Raw genomic sequence first — 17,764 nt, 5'->3', positions numbered from 1 at the left:
TGAGTAGCGCTCGGCACACCGCTTAATCCCCACTGATGAGTCCCATTTCATTCGGAAGCGTCTGCAGCGTCCAATCTCATCCATTATGCATGATCCAGTCCTCCAAGTCTTCATAAGAAGTTTCCAAATCACTTTTTTTTTAACGTCGGCTCGTTCCGAATTAAGTCACCTGCTCGTCGCGACGACAAAGAAGGCGTGTGAGCATTTCGAGATGAAGCAGATTAGGGAAAATCAACAATGGAGGCTAATTACGGCGTCCTTGCCGAAGCTCTTTTGCTTTTAATCAACATCAACGCTTGATTGGTTCCGAACATTTGCTTTTGGCATTCATTTCCGCCGCTGATGAACGTTTGTCCCGCGCATGACAGTGTTTATTAGCCGTCCTGCTGCTAAACAGCTCCGATTACGCTCTGTCAATCATTCGTAATCCTGTTGCTTTCTGAATATAGAGTGCCGTGAAATGTCTTTTCGGAAGAATCGCTCGACACCCTCAGCACAAATGGTGGGCGGCGGATTTTATTATCATATTTTTACATAGTGCATTTTTATATATTGTTTTTTTCTACTCAGGTCATGTCAATGCTGAAATTCGTTTCACGATACAGTTTGAAGAAACTGTTGTACTAGATACGTTGTCTTTTTAATTTTTTTTCTAGAACAATATTAAGCGGTAATAAACTCATCCCGTGGCCGGCGGCGCGTATTTGTCCTCGTTAGCGTCGTTGTCGTTCTATCCGCCGCTTGGCGTAACACGCCGCGTTCACGCTTGAGAGGGCGACCAAGCGGCGCGCCGTGTGGCCCCTCCCGACCCACGTCGACGATAAAAGCTGCGGGACGAGCAATTACCGAGAGAAGTTATCACACATTTAACCTGAACGACTGCGGGCGGTGCTCATGCGCTCTTCTCTTTCACTCATGGATGAACACGTAAATGGCGAGATAGGGAACCGGAAAGGCCCGGGAACACTTTGGAAGTGCGGAGAGACGAGCAGCCATCATTGCTGCCTGTATTCAAACGCATTGCTTGCGTCAGCCGAATCGCTAAACAAAAGCTTTTATCATCTGTCTTGTGCTGCACTCCACTAATTCATTCATCATTTGCCGATGACGCACGGGAAGAAGCGAAAAATGGCCCCACTTCAGTAAACAAAGCTTTTGAACCAATTTGAACTTAGCGCGTGGAACTTCACATTACTAGGTGAAATGCCAATGCAAAAATATGTGTGGGAAGTTTTTGTTTTTGCCATGTTGTGGTCACTGTTTTATGACTTTGAATGTGTGTGGCTTTAAAAGGCGTCCTGGGTGTCTGGGGATTTTTTTTTCTTTGAGTGAAAAATTTCAGGGTATAAATATGTAATTATTAAGCATTCATTTTCTTCCTCTCGACCTCCCGGAGAGCACTTGCGCACCCTCGCTTAGGGAATCCCCGGCGAAATTGTCGGTAAACAAGATAGCGACGGGAAAACGTTCTACTTGTCTTTTGACATGTGGGAGGATAAACAAGCAAATGCCACCAGCCTGTAAATGTCAATTAAGCGTGATTCATCCTGCCGCTGCTTGGGGGGCCGGGCGCAGCGGGGGTTCATTTAGCCTTGCACCCGCCTCAGCCTCCTTTGACACCCCCTGAGAGCAGCATTCAGCAATCTGCACGCTGCTAGCAAGTAAGAAGAAGCCTTTAAAAGACAAGTGTGATGACTGCCGTCAGTTTGTTGTTATGTGGGAAAAGGTCACAAAACATATATAGTCAATCAAATAACGCTTACAAAGTTGAATTACATGCCGGTTTTTCCTGCTTCAAAAATTTGACCTCGCAGTAACCTTGACATTCCACTTTGACGGTGACGCTCCGAAACTGGAAATCCCACACTGGAACTCGAATTCCCAGCCCCCGTTGACATTCCATGAATGCTACTTGATAGTGAATGGATGACACATTTCACTTGTATCTGGAGAGTTCAGCGACACAGAGTGGCGACGTGTCTAATTAAGCGGAATTAATCCGTCCGAAGCGTAAAGAGGAAACCTCAACAACAAAAACAAACAAGACAAAATAATGACAGAAAGTGAAATATTGAAATAATCAGCTTGTCGGCTCACGGTCGAGCTTTTGTGTTTGTTTTCACGCACCATGAAGCTACTTTGCATGTACAGTATACTCGCTGCGTGTTTGTGTGTGTGCAGTGTTAGTGGATCACCGGTTTGACAAGGCTGTTGTCTCCCTCGGGCGATGCATGCTTCAATGACTGTCTAATATGCATCTTATTGTAATAAAGCACACACACACGCACACACAGATCGTCTGTAAATATACATCAACCAGTGCCTGAAGAATGAATCGAATTCAAATCAATATTGTGATGTTGTACGATGCCATTTCCGATGAAAACAACTGCTTCAGGCTTTATTCATACAATATATTCATAACCATATGTCATAGTGAAGGCTGGTCAAAATCGTAAGATAACACCAACTCGAATTGAAGCGGATCAATAAACTGCTTTTCATAGTAATTTAGAGTTCATTGGCATTTGACTTTTTGCTTCAAGCTATCCTCGAAGACCAAGACATTCATGTATAATAAATCAGAGGAAATGATTTTTCTCCTTGTTGAAAAATAATTCAGAAGGCAACCTTGAAAAAAAATCACTTCAAATAGCAGTTGCAATATTGAAAGAAAAACATCCATTGTAACAAAAACTCTGAAATTTGAATCATTGTGTGTGTGTGCAATACAATTTAGAAATACAGTGATCCCTCGCTACTTCGCGTTTCGTTTATCACGGCCTCACTACATCGCAGATTTTTTTTTCCAAATTAAAAAAACAATTTAAAAGTCAAAATAAAAACTTCTAAATTGAGGAAACACGTGTCTAACCTTTAGGACAATGTAGTATTGCTCCAAATGTTCGTTTACATTCCTTTAGAAGTCCGTTTTTGCGTGTTAGCACGATTGCAAATTAGCATCTTTCTGTTCTCCCGGTACTTCTTGTTGGTGACCGTACTTCGCGGATTTCACTTATCGCGGGTGGTTTTTGGAACCGATTATCCGCGATAAACGAGGGATTACTGCATAATAATCTCATGACCGGAAGCCAAACCCACACTCCGTTGACCAATGGCGAGTAGGCTTTCGTTACCATGATGACTAGGACTTTAGTAGGCTTTTGTTACCATGACGACTAGGACTGCCCCCCAGTCAACACTTTGTGCCAATCCCCCGATCTACACACTTTTCCGATTCCTTGGGGATCACAGTCCGTCTTTGTTGGTCTCCAGGTGTCGGCGCTCAGAAGGTGCGCGTGGAGGAGGAGTTGGAGGCGTACCCAAACGAGTCGGTGGACCTGCGCTGTCAATTCATCGACAGTGATAGCATAACCAAACTCACGCAGGTCAGTCTTTATCAATTGAATACAATGATACTATTTGAATATAAAATTTGTATACATGTAAGTATATATGTGGATTCATTCACACACATGCCAAGACATTGACTCACCAATGTTTGTTTGGGCATTCGGCCAAAGCTCTCGAGCTCCACAAGACGACGAAGAAGCAAACAAGAAAACATTTGCTTGATCCGCCCTGCTTCTTTGCGATCAATATTCAATTTGTCCGCAGTGGACTCATTGGAGGTGCGGTTCCTGGGCGATACAAGAACTTTCTTCTTCATCCTGGAATGTCGTAGAAGGACAAAAAAGGTTGCGGCTGATTTTATACAAGAGCTATAATTGGCCAGCCAATTAATTATTGGAACTATGTGATAAAGCTCGTGCGGCACTTATCAAATACAATTTGAAAATAAAAACATCTAATTGCTAACACATTGCAAGAAAAATGAACTCCAATTCATTGAGCAAATCAATAAATCAGCCAGCTTTACTCAAAGCTAAAAAAAAAAAAGGAGAGGAAGATGAGGTAACGAATTGAACCTTTAGCGCCTTCTTCACGCCGCTTTAATTGACCGTGGCATTTAGTCGCAGCGGGAGCGATCATCGCAGGGATCAATGAGCGACACGATACCGTTTCAAATATGAATACCAGCTCCACCAGCGTGGAGCCTTTCAAACACTGCTGCGAATTATATTCCAGCAAAGTGGCCATTAAAATAACTCCATGCCTTCGTCACGGCTCCAGTTGATCTTAGTCTTGAGTTTGTACGTCATGTAAAAAAAAATATATATACTTTTCAGGTGTCGTGGATCTGGGAGCCCACTGAGGGCCAGCGAGACAATATCGCCGTCTTCCATCCCATGTATGGCCAGAGTTTCCCAGACTTGGCCTTCAAGGACCGCGTGGCCTTCCTGCACAACAAGCTGGTGAACCCGTCCATCCGGATCTCTGACCTGCGCATGTCCGACGCCGGACGCTACACCTGCGAGTACGCCACCTACCCGACGGGCAACGAACAGGCCACCACTACGCTCGTCATGCTGGGTGAGTTGTCCATTTTTTTGTCCCCGTGACCGAGCAATTTAAAGCCAATGTCGGTCCGAAGCCGAGCGAGGAAGGAGAAAGACTTCTAGAAATTCAATCATGTCGTCGTTACATTTCCTGAGCACGCTCGGTGAATCCGAGCATGACCGCGTTTATTAAAAATGGCCGTCTTGCCGCTAAAGCGCTGCGATTGCCGTGTAAAATCAGTTTAGCCTTGTTTAAACAGCTCTTTTTATTCATTTATTTATAAGCAGAAATTGCAGCTCCCTCAGAAACTGCATGAAAATGTTTTTTCCCAACGCTCGGTTTAATAGTTTAGTCATGCAAACGTGATTAATATTAAAATTAGCGACCACATGCCAGACGTGGAGCTAAATCATTAATTTCTCAGTGTGTGTCATATTTCATTGAAGCCTTTTTTTTTTTTTTTGGTTCAAAGTTATAACGGAAATGCCAATATTGAAACTTTTGGATTGTGTATTTTAACACCCGGCTGCCATTATAATTTGGATTGCGTGCACAGCTTTTGGTGAGCACTGAGCATGGCTGATAAAATAAAATAAAAAATGTACAAAAATTTGATTTCCAATATAACTGTATAACATTGTACAACAGCTGGAGCTGTACAGAATCCTGCAGACATGCGTACGATACACATTAGTCGTTTCTTTGCAGAGGATAAAGAATCTATGCCTGTGCGTATTAGCAACACCGATGCTATTTGTTAGCTTGTCTAAGATTGGATTGACACGGCAATTTCATGGAACAAAATGTCGGCTCGTGCTTAACAAGTGATGACGGCGTAGCGTTAGCGTGGATTCCGTACGCCACAAGCGAGCGCCTCGTCGTCTTAAAAGCGAGATGTTTACGACGACGCTGGTGACGCGAGGGGGGCGTGAGTGGGGCGTGGACGGGAGGGGAGCACCCGCCGTGTGTAATCGTAGACAGCTGGTGTTTTTCATCCTCCCACATGAGAGGCCATTTGCAGCGCAGCCAAGCGCGGCGAGATCGACGCGAGGAAGGAATCCCGGCGCGTTAAGCGTTCCCGCGATAATGACGGACGAGGGGGGGGGGCTTGCGAGAGGGCCGCACTTTGAACGCCACCGCTGCGTTTTACCGAATTCATTGTCCCGTCTATTTGACATGTTTGTGTTCACCAGAGCGCGCAAATGAAGCCCTCCTCGTCTTGTCTTTTGTTGCGCAAATTGTCACAATCAGAGCAGGTATGTCGGTGAAAAGAACAGAGAGGAGGCAGAGTATGCATGAAAAGAAAAAAAAAAGATGCGTGGGCTTTTCAATCGTCAACACTCCATCTCGCTTGTTGAATCAGCCTTTTGTGGATCGGCTCAGAGAAAAAGCGGCGCTCAGGCCTGGAATTGGATCAGTAGTTTTCAAATCATCAGCGGCGGAAGCCGCTTTTAGTCCGCAACGTGAAATTTCGTGGAAAAAGTTTTAACAAGCCCAGCCTGAAAAGAAAGAAAATTAGTTCATTGGATTTGAAGGAGCTCTTTTAGAACTTTCTGTCTGATTCCTCCACACACGCACAAAATCAAAAGATTCCAGAAAGCTTACCTCAAAAGACTCAAATCGTCCGCCATACTGCTTTACAAGTATCCGCTTTTGTGTATTTCTAGTGGTCCTTCAGAAACAAACTTGTCCTTCAACATAAAACCAGTGTCAGATGCGAGAATGTCTCAAGGTCGAATTTCTTAAATACTTCACATGGTAAAAAAAAAAAAAAAACATTTTCACGTTTGCTCGGGTTAGCCGACCTTACTTCTAATGCCTTTCGCAAATATCAGTTTGTCGAGATCAAGGCCTTTGATCTTATTCAATAAATTTTAAATTTCGATATATAGGTTCCGGCCGGCGTTTTGTCACGTTCGGTGGCGAGGCGCCAGAAATCATATCACGTCTTGTTTACACTCCGAGAGATAATCCCGCCAAACAATCCGATTAGCGGATGCGGCGGCACGGCCACGCAACGCAATCTTATCGAGTTTTGATGCACGGCAATAAAGAACCGGCCGGGAGCCGTATATTTAGGTCAGCCACAATAATAGGTACACCCATGACAGCTTTATACGTGATATATGGGGTTCCGGTTAAAAGAAAATATATATAATATACTTTTTTGAAAATATATTTCCTTAGCGGAGGCCCAATTTTGCTCTGATTTCACATCAGCACTTGTGTTAAAATAACTTTTTTCTTTTTTTTTTTTAATGCAGAGGCCGCTTCTGGTCATATCGCAGCCACTTTCAGAGCCGCTCACGTCTTCAATGAAAACAAAATGAGTCTCAATCAGACAAATGAATGTATTTTGCCGACATTTTCAGCCGGCCAATTAGGGGTTGTCACTCGGCCGCCGAGCGACTCTCAACTATTCCGCCATCTTCCTCAATATTGATGTTTTATTAGCGGCCCGGGAGACAAACAGACGTTTATCTCGGCCGAGACAAGGGCGGCGTGCGACAAACAAATCCTAGCCGACATTTTTCACCGGCGCAACAACACATCGCCCGATCGCCGAATAAATCCACACCGACGGCGCTCGCCAAAAAAGACACCGCTGTTAAATTCTCATTCATGCCGCAGAGAGCCGCGCTGTGAATTAAAGCGCGACGTGGACAAATTGCAGGTTCTGCACGTGTTTGATAAAGGTTAAATATGGCAGCCACTCCAAATGACTTGTTCCGCCGTGACCTACAAGCTGCTCTTATACAATCGAGAGCGCGAGAGAGGAAAAATCTGCCATCAATGATATTTTAATTCCTCAATATTGCCATTCTGATTTATTCTGCAATTCCCCCCCCCCCCCATGTATTTCAACAAATAGAATTGCGCTCGAGGGGCCAACCTCATCTATTGATTAATCAATCATTAACAAGTCCCTAATGTCCCCCTCCGTGTTTGTCATCAAGCTTAAGCGTCCGTGAACACGCCTAGTGAGTTATTAAGTGGATTTAACGTTGCCGGTGACATCTGCCGGTGTTGTCGTTTGCAGAATGGCGCACGTACGGGTCAGGCGAGGGGAGCGCCGACGCGGGTCGCTTGCTTTAATTAGAAGAAATTGCCAGGGCGACAGATGTCTTCCAGCGGCCGCCCTGGCGTCTTTGCGACGCTAACTGGCGACCCGCCAAAGACGAAAGGCATCGCTTTCCAATCCTTCATCCGTTCGCCCAAGCGCGGAGACTCAAGGAAAATATATGTTATGGTCTGAGAGGAGTTTATTGAAGATGAAGCGCATCTGTCTGTGTCGCTGCGGAAATGTCAAGCTGCTCATCAAGCTCACGTCATTGTGAGCGCACAAGCAAACGGTTAAAAAAAAATAGTAATAATAAAGAAGCGCATTTGGAGAGCCTGTTTGGGAAGGCGAGAAGGCCAAATAGTTGTAGTTGTGGAGATGGCGTAGGCGCTACCGACCCGGGACACAATAGCCGCTAGACGCTCGGGAAATCATCAGCAACCTTTCAGACGCAATCTGAAGCACACAAAGAAAGGCCGGAAAGTCATTCCGGGGAAGCTGCGGAATGAATAAATAAAATATTGCAAAGCAAGGCGATGCATCTCATGGCCAAAGCAAATAGCATGACATTTGCCAGATGATTGACGGCTCCTTTCGTGGGACGCGCATTGTGGTGGCATCTGCTCATCTTCTGTCTTTTCCTCATGTCTGAAGACATTACTTGATGTCCAAAATGTCACCCAGATAAAACCCACCAGGCTCCTTTTTTCCTGACGTTTACGCCGAGAGCCGAACAATGTGGTGAAACTCCTACCGGTCTCTTTAGCTTTATGCTAACAAGCAATGCAAAATGTCATAGACAGGCTAACAAATAGCAGCAATGGTGCCGCTCTCTCATCACGGGTTGTTTCTCCTCCTCCGCAGCCAAACCCAAAAACTCTGCCAACGTGGTGACGGTGCAGGCGGGCACCAAGGCGATGGTGGTGGCGCAGTGCCAGGCGGCAGATGCCAAGCCGGCGGCGACCATCAAGTGGCTGGCGTCGGTGGGGGGCAACCACACGACCAGCAGCACCGCCGGGCCCGATGGCACGGTCACCGTGCGCAGCGAGTACCGGCTGGTGCCCACGCCGGCCGACGACGGCCGGGAGGTGACCTGCATGGTGGACCAGCGCACCCAGGACAAGACCTGGACGCACCAACTCAGGCTCTCTGTGGAGTGTAAGAGACACACACCTTTAATATTAGCCGCACACATTGTTTGATGACATCATAATTCAGAGCAGCTCGGTCTCAGGTAAATTTTCACAGAACAAAAGATTTCTTTTCACACTTAATGAAAGGGCAGCCACTCCAGAAGCACGACCAGAAGCCATTTAAAAAGTCTTAAAATACAAAAGTATGCCTCCTTTAGGATTAGCATAAGAGAACAAGATGGCCACACACGTACATTTAATCCTTTTGATGTCTTGTTAATTTACAAGGGATTAAAACAGGTTCAGAGTCGTTAGCGGCGGCGGCGAGGAAGCCGCGCCCAGATGTAGCACGTCTCCGTTCGTTCAGTCGTTTAACAAAAGAAGACGTCTATATAGAAGTCTATAACGTTAGAAAGACTTGGTGTGTTTCTCTCGGTCAACTGTGTATGTGGTCCGACTCTTCCCTCGCAGACCCCCCCTCCGTCTCCATCGAGGGCTACGACCACAACTGGTTCATGGGCCGCTCGGACGCCGTGCTGGTCTGCACGGCCAAAGGCAACCCGCAACCCACCACCGTCACCTGGACCGCGTAAGATGGCTGCTCACATCTTCATCTCCCCTAAAATATCCGTTGCTTCACATTGTATCATTCATGCTAGTTTCGTTAGCTCGTCTATGGCTTGGGGCATTGTGTGTTAGCATGAACCTAACACTTGCTTGGTTAAATTTCTTCGCTTTTCTGTTTATTTTGACAGTCAAATCTGAGTGGCAGTGGCAATAAACATCTTGAAGCAGATTGCTGGGCGTTGTAGTTCCCTTAAGGATTTTATCCAATGCGCTACAGCTGCCAAAAAATAAAAACAAATTAAATTTGCAAAATAACCAAGGACGGCACAAGAGTTAACGACGGCGTTTTTACCATCGCTAACGCACAGATGGCGCGCATTGCGGCTGTACGTGAGAATTTCATCTCACTCGGTCTTCCTTCTTCCCACGCTCCCTCCATCTTGTCCTTCCCTCGTCCTCCTCCTCCAGGGCGTCGGGCCCCTTGCCAGATTCGGTGCTGGTGGACGGCAACAAGCTGACGGTGAGGAAGGTGGACGACACCGTCAACACCACCTTCATTTGTGAGGTCAAGAACAAGCACGGCGCCGCCAAGCACCAGATTACCACCTTCGTCATCGGTGAGTCAGCCGGTGGCGGCTATTGGGCTTGCACACGTGTGTCTTGTCTTGAAGTGCATTAAACACACTTGAGTTAAAGGGGGCCCTGGCCCCTGCTGCACCCCCCCCCTAGAACCACCACTGCTTTAAGTCTTTGAATTTTCCTCAACATGCACATTCATTTAAGTCAACTTGTTGGTTTTAAACAATGCACATAATGCACACACACACACACACACAGACTCACACTGGGATGAAGGTTGATCTGAGAACTGCGGGGGTGCAGGCCTCTCTAGATCTTTAGCATTGATTTCTGTGCTTTTTTTTTGTGGGTTGACGCGGGCCGCCTCAGCATGGCCACACAATACAACAATGACCCCCCCTCCTACTCCCCCTTAACCCAATCAGAAGTGGATTCAGCTCCACCGAAGTCCATTCAGGCCTTGAACTGAAACGCCCACCCGAGTCGTAACTTTGTGGCCCTGCTGCGTTGGCGCGGTCGAGCCCTTCTGGATTCTTCTGCGAGCTTTCAAGTTGGTGTGAGCCAGTTTGCCGGCGTTTGGTCTTTCTTTCTTTCTTTCTTTCTTTCTTTCTTTCTTTCTTTCTTTCTTTCTTTCTTTCTTTCTTTCTTTCTCAACTCTTTGCACTCACTTCAGAGAATGCTAATGCATCTTCATCGCGGGTCCGGGCGCATTTTTCATCTTTGCGAGGCGGCTCGCTTTTTACCCCTCCTACCCTCGACTTCCCCCCTTTTTTTTTTTTACCCCCCCCCCTTCAAATGTTTTCTGTTGAAGTGACTTCAGTATTGCAGTGAACACTGACCCAAATACAGTAAGTAACAAATGATTCTTATTTCAAAACACACTTTTGAAATTATTCTCGAGCACCTGTTGTCACTTTTGTTGACAAGAAACCGGGGCGACTCTTCTATATCATCATTTTGAAGAAAAGGAAAATACGGCTTGCTCGAGCCGATCTTTTTGCAAATCATTTTAAAATGATCTTGTTTACGTGTTCCATCACCTTCACACATTGATCCAGACCACAAGCGCGCCAAACACGTCGGAAAGCTGACAGCTCGGCAGGCCCGAGGGACGTGTCTTCACGCCGGCTCGTCTCGCCTGACCGCTCGGCAAAATCGTCCCTCGCTAACACTTCCCCCGCGGCCGCCGCGCGGGATTACGGCGCGTAATCGGAGGCGCGAGGAACAAGAGCTCGGATGCGTTTAGAACACGGGTGACAGATCACGACTAAAGATCTGGAATTGTCCCTCCTGCTGGAACAAAGCTTGTTCGGGTGGCATTCCCTCGCAGCGCGCGCGTTGTCCTCCAACAAGGAGTTAGCTTAGCTAGCTTGGGCACTGTAACGTTGTGCCCCACCTTGGCCCTATTTATTTGCATCTCCAGCAGAGGGCGGTGTAAGACCAGAGATGGTTGAAAATAGCTGGATTCATCTGCTTAATTCTTATTCCACTTATGCAATGTTAATCAGAACATGGTGCTTCCAAACTAACAACCCACGCGAGGTTCAGCGGAGCCTCGCTGGCGTTTGGGTTCCTCCAAGATTGCTAATTTGCCCGCCTGTGTACGTCGAAACTTTGTTCTGCTAAACGTCGGATGAAAGCAGCGGTGTGCCTCTGATATTTGATTTGTAAGGAGGGTGGAGAGCTTACATGCTTTTCCTCTCGTGGAGCTTCTACGTGACAAACACTGACGTGGTTGAAGTCAATCTGGAGTTTTGCGACCTTCCTGCAGCACCCTAAAATGCCACTAGGCGGTGCCAAAGCCCTAGCTAATAGGAAAGTAGAGTCCTGCCATGCGTGAATAGTGAAAATCTGCAAAATATTGTCTTAAATTAGTTCTTAAATAGTCACAAAAAGTTCTTATTCTGTGTGCAAAAAAGAAATCTGCACTAGTGTACATCACCCCGAGTACCGTCCCTAATATTTAGCTTGTTTAGTCACGCCACGCTGCGTAATAGGCGCTTAATTGAAATGATCCAATAAAGGCAAGAGGCCGCAGTCAGGATATGAAACACACAAATGACACTTAATCAGGATTAGCTTCCAATTTAGCGTCAAATGTGAAACATTTCCGCTGAGCATGTAATAGCTCTCGACTGGCCGCTCGTGCGTGTGTGCGCGCGCGCGGCTGTAATTAACTTTGATGAACTTTAAACGAGCATGGTGGGCTTGATGTTGTGACTGCAGACCAAAAATGTTACGCTAAGTGTCACGCTACGTGGGCATACAATTTAGCACTTGCCTGTCGAACAAGCATATCTAAAGAAATACCGTATTTGGGTGTGCTGTGCGCCGCACTTGTCGAGGCACTTGAGAAAGAATGAAAAAGGCAGGAACACACCGTATCGCATTTGATCTTCCCTTTAAATGTTTCACGTGCGCGGTCACGACGTCTCTCCTCGTACGGAATGCATTCTTTGTCATCTGTGTCTTTCGGGAGGCAAGGTGAGACTCGTAGCTGGTTGCCACGGCAACAGGGACACATTAAGGAGTATGTTTGGAAATAATTAAATCCTCTAACACCTTTTCAAATATTTTCAAATCCAACTTCTCTCAATTTCAGCTTCTCAAAACTTTTTCATTTCCTCTGTGAAAGCGGCCAGATTGCATTTTAAGTGTTTCTGAACTGTGACTAAAAAGTAATTAACACTTTAACGTATTTTCCAACATGTTTCAAATTAAACACCAAGCAGGCAGTCGTTACCACACACCCAAAGCGTGCTGGTGCTCAATTTGATTTCTAAAAGTCTTTTGAAGCCACGCCAAATCCTCAACATGGTATGTTTTTTTTTTTTTTTTTTTGTCTCTGGAGTCCACATCCATGAAATTACACAAGCAAGTACAATTTATATTTTGGCAACACACACTCATGTAGGGCCCATTCGTTTTCCTGTAACTCGAGGCTCCTTGTGACCCGACACCTCGGAAAATGCGCCGCCTGTGCCCGCGTCTCGCTCTAACAGCCCGCGTTTGTTTTAGTGTGTGCGTACGTGCGTGCGCGTGTAACGACGAGCCAGACAGGTCACGCTCCCGTCCCGCTGAGCGCCTTTCAATTAGCCGGTAGGGGACGGCGATCGGGGTCAGACGGCCATCGCCGTGGGCAGCACATCCACCGAGGAGGAGCTCGTTTCGTTTCGCCCGATTTCTAATATATTTTAGGTATTTTTTTATGAGCTATTTTTAAGTGGTGTAGGAATGATCAACGAACGCCGGATGAGGAGGCATCGCAGGAGGGCTAACGAAACATAGTCTCTGTGTTTGGGTAATTTTCCAGCTTCAAACGTGCTCTTCTTCAAACAACCGCAGAGCATTCAACAAACCTCACAGGCGCATACAAATAGGGATTCATGCAAGCCGCCAGCCGACGTGTTGTTGCCAGGTAGGTTTAGCGGCTTACTGGCACACAGATGTACAATATGATCCACGTTGTGCTTGCATTCCATGTCCTGGACATGGTCATTAACAGCAGCACAAGTGGGTATTATACCGCTCCCATTTCAACGCTTAATCCGCTTTGTGGCGGCAATGCAACTGGGCACCCGAGTTTTCTAAGCACCTTAATTGGCTCTGAGAGTGACGCCGTGTGTATGTAGCCATGAAAACATCTTACGGCGATCATTTAAAAATAGCTCATAAGAAAATAGCTAAAAATACATAAAAAAAATATAAATTCCCTAATCCTGGCTCCCTCAACTTTAATTTCTGAGATTTATGCTTTTCATTGGACAGATTTTGTGTCTCCTGGTGTCTAAGTAGCGACATTTTTTTATTTTTATCATTATCTTCGAAGGACGTCTCTGCGTCTTGCATTATGTACGGTGCATGCTAAGTATTTATCCGTGGCTTTCTACATTTAAAGGCAGTCTGAACATGGTCACAATGAAGGTGAGCAAAAGCTATTAGTGGATAAAATGTCCATTTGTTTTCTTTGTTGTAAGCAGCGGCAGTCTGTACGATATGTTTGGCAGCACGGCGCTGTATATAAAAAAATTCATTCTTGGCGTTGTGTATTTGTGCCCATGGCGTGGAGATGTTGCGGGAAAGTGAAATGCACTCAACGGTTGATTCGGAGAACCTCAACATCAAAATATTAGGATCGCCCATTTCAGCTACAATTGCTAGCTTGCTAGTTCCTTGTCCTGGTTCCCTTTTCAGTGCGCTTGTCTTGGCCATTAGTCTACTTTTAGAGGGAGCAAAGAGAAGCACTTAATCCTGCTTCCTGGGATGCTAGTTAAGTGGATCCTGACCTCGTGTATTTTACCTTTTTCTACTCGTCCTCCTCCTCCCACTCAGTGGTCCTGATTCACTTGGACTCATGAGACCGCAAAGCATTTAAGAGCAAGCTGGGATGGATAAATGGAGCCAGAGAGGAGAGAAGGGGTGGGCAGAAGGGAGGGTGGTCGGATCGGGCCGGCGAAAGGCCCCGAATGACGACTGCTTTTGTTGATCGGCGTCAACCGTGCCGAATGCACAATAAGACTAAAAAAGCATGCAAAAGCTTACTCATGCGGTGTGTGTGTTTGTACGTAACTTGCGGATGGGCGTGTGTGGATGTGCCCATGAATACGAACGCGCACGTGCGCTGAATTAATGAAGCCGCAGACTTGTAGGTGCGAGACAAGCCACTAATTACACCCGCCTCGCTCAAGCCCGGTCATCAATAATGTTCATTAAACCACTGAACCCACGCTAGGCATCTCTATGTGTGTGAGTGTAGCACAGTGACAAGATGGATCATCACACATTTAAATGAAATATTTCTTCCCGTGACAGTCTGTCGCTATACGTTTTGCGAAGGGAATAATTCGTGAAGACACTTAAGTCGATTTCGCAACATTTACGAGTCGCTCGGCAATTCAGCAATTTGTCAAAATGTGAACCTTTGCTTGTCGTGCTAGCTGGCTAAAGCTAACTGTAGATGTAAGATCGGTGATTGTGTATTTTGTGCACACATGGACATTGACGTTTTCTGACAGTTCCAGAAAGGTGAAGAGGAGACCATTAATCCTCCCAGTTGGAAGCATTCACTGCTTAAAAACAACGGAAATTACTTTCACTCCCGTTTGTGTGTTTGTGTGTTTGTGTGTGTGTGTGCGCGTGTGGCTGGAGCTGTAAAATGGTCTGGAAATGATGGGTCGCTGCGTAAAGAGCCTCATATATTTGCGGAGAAGAAGAATGGCATTTTTTTTTTTTGCAGTCGAGTGTAAAAATAAAAGAGTTGTTTAGAAGTCCTTTGTTCAGGTCGAGCCTTTGCTCCCCTTCAAGACTTTTGTTTGTTGTGCTTCGCCACGGCTGTCCAAAGTGCTTATCTGAGGCATTTGTGGCAGGTTGACTTATGGTGTGTGTGTGTGTGTGTGTGTGTTTTCATGCAGTGTAAGGTCATACCTCTATTTCAGAACCAAAAATTGGATGCAACTTCAACTTATGTTCGTCAAGTTAGAAGCAATTTAGAATTAGCTTTGCATCTCGTCGCTACGTAAGAAAATGGAAATGAGTTAGAACATTTCAATCATCCGCAACGTCCCGCTGACCTTTCCTCGTCACGGTGGCAAGGCCATTATACTTTATGTAGAACATCCTCTCATTGAGAGAGGGAAAAAAAAAATCAGGAGTGTCGGGATAGGCTGAACCACCCGTGACCTTCTTGAACCTGCCCGCCGGGCGCAATTTCGCAAGAAAACGATACCGGAGTGGCGATCGCGCGCCTGGAAATTCTGATTTAATCAAAAGCAGATTGCCACTTTCGGACTGAAGCACTTACGCTCCGCCGGTCAGACCATGATTACGATGACAGAGCGCTAATATGACGACGGAAATCGGCGGGCGATGGGACCCATCACTCCTGCACTTTTTCATCTCGGATTACTTTTGCAGCTTTTAGAGTCAGAATCTCTTTTGCTCTTTCAAAAAAATATCTCAGGATTTTTGGGTGCTATGAGAAGTAAAATAAATAATAAATGATAAAAAAATATATATATAATAAATAAATAACTCAATGGTGTGTACACTTTGGCCACCAGGGTGCAGTATAATATTTTTCTGTATATTTTTTCGATATATTTTTTGCCTGTCTACATGTGTTGCTGCAGCATATTTTGTTCTCACTGATCAACATCTGCTTTAGAAAGGAGAGAAATGGAGCATGTGTGTGTTATGGAAGACATAAAGGCGAGCCGCATGCTGAATCAGGCATCTTATTAGTGGCGTGATTAAACGCCGGATTATGATAATGTGCGTTGAAGATCATTCCAAACTGTAGACATTTTTCTTTTTCATCCACTCTGGTTGTTTGGCAGGCGCGTAAACAACATTTGCTGACTTGAATAATTCACAGATCAAACTGCTGCATAAAGACCCACCACTCTGATTCTTTGTTTTACGCGCACTCGCCGGGAAAAACACAAATTGAACGCTCAAGTCGTTATGAAAAATCATATTGCAACTTGAGCTCATGTGGAATCTCGCTCTACCATGCTAATGCTAGTCATTCTACGCAAAGGATAAAGAATATATGAAGATTAAGCCTTACATATGAGACTTCCTCCCACCTCTGTTTGTGTTTGTGTATTCGCTGCAACCGAACAGCATCCTGCCGTGACGCGAGTTTCATTTCCATTTCGCCGCCGCTACCTCGCCGCACGCTAAATCCTCTGCCGGGGTTTATCCCGACCGCCGTAGCGGACGCCTTAATCTTAACATGACGTTAATGCGGAGAGTGATAGGAAGCCCCCCTGCCTGACTCTCGCAGTCACGTTTCTCAGCGTGTTGCTTTTTAAGCGGTCGGCCTGCCGCCATTGAAGAAATGTTTGGCTGACTTCCCCGCTTTGAACCTCTTGCAACACAGCGACTGGATCACTGTTACCATTTGCAACTCCGGAATTACCGTAGTCACAGTTTCTTTTGGACTATCATCCATTATTTGTTTGGAAAACCCTTCCCCCCCCCTAACCCTAACCCCCCCTCCGCTGATGGCGTACCTAATAAAGTGGCCTGTATAGTGTAGTATCGTCCTTATCTTGCTTCTCGCCTGCCCGGTTGAGCTTTTGTGGAAAGCGCGTGATTAAAAAAGTCGCCGGGCGGTGGCGGACGGCCATCACTCAGCCGCCGCCACGATGTGAAAGCTGCTGGGAAATATTCATCATAAATATGAGAAACGCTCAGAAATCATCTCGCTTGAATATAAATAACATTGAGGGCATGGCGGCCTAAGCCAAGTTGTCGTTTTAACGCCATGTGTCACTCGCAGCAGACGTGGACTTCCTGTCCCGACGGGCCCCGCCCACTTCCAAGGATCTCTTTGGCTCATCCCAACCTCACATCTCGCTGTACTTACTAACTCCATCTTCTTTCTCCTTCTGTACTAACCTAATCTTGTCCTCCTTATTGACGAACGTGGTGTCCTTGCTTTCTTATTATGCTTTCTTCTAATCACCCAACGCTGTCTTTGCTCTCTTTCAATTTCCCATCCTCTTGTTTACACACTTACGATCGCGCACACACGCGTCATCTTTATTAGTGTTGCTATTATTTCACGGGGATGAGCAATCATTTGGCTTCCGCGCAACTTCATACCACCAGCTGTTTGATTGGCATCCATGTCCGCATTGACTGGCGGCGCCACGCCGGGATTCGCATCAAACGTGAACTGCTTCACATTTCCCCAAAATATCATCTGGCTACATGTGTGTGTGTGCGCGTTAGAGCCCAGCGTGAGTCCGGTTGCGCTAATCTCCCGTCATCGGAAGCCGGTGTTGGCGTCTAATGAGGCCACTGGGAAGAATCAGACAGTGTGGGCTTGAGGGACGGTGAATATGGTGGCGCTTTGAAGGCGCAGCTGTGTGTGCGTGCCGTTTCTACAAATAAACCTCTCTGGATGTGTGTGTGTGTTTGTTGTGTACTCACTGGACCCTTCACTAGGTACACAAAGTAATGGCATCGCAGGGGGGTACGTAGCAGACTCACGATAGATGAATAGATTGGCCCC

The 17,764-nt window shown here is 46.1% G+C and overlaps 1 protein-coding gene across 3 annotated transcripts in view; it reads left to right on the top strand.

Moving 5' to 3' along the window:
- LOC133144894 (poliovirus receptor-like) overlaps positions 1-17,764 on the top strand; it is a 62,353-nt gene that overhangs the window by 27,928 nt on the left and 16,661 nt on the right. For all 3 annotated transcript variants that reach the window (XM_061267921.1, XM_061267920.1, XM_061267922.1), the window contains exons 2-6: positions 3,277-3,389; positions 4,191-4,434; positions 8,327-8,620; positions 9,067-9,184; positions 9,631-9,779. In XM_061267921.1, the coding sequence (XP_061123905.1) occupies positions 3,277-3,389; positions 4,191-4,434; positions 8,327-8,620; positions 9,067-9,184; positions 9,631-9,779 (918 nt within the window). The remainder of the gene's footprint in view (positions 1-3,276; positions 3,390-4,190; positions 4,435-8,326; positions 8,621-9,066; positions 9,185-9,630; positions 9,780-17,764) is intronic.

This window comes from Syngnathus typhle, linkage group LG20, assembly GCF_033458585.1.
Source record: "Syngnathus typhle isolate RoL2023-S1 ecotype Sweden linkage group LG20, RoL_Styp_1.0, whole genome shotgun sequence".
Lineage (NCBI taxonomy): Eukaryota > Metazoa > Chordata > Actinopteri > Syngnathiformes > Syngnathidae > Syngnathus > Syngnathus typhle.
The sequence above is the reverse complement of the archived record's forward strand: the minus strand, read 5'-3'. Positions and strand labels throughout refer to the sequence as shown.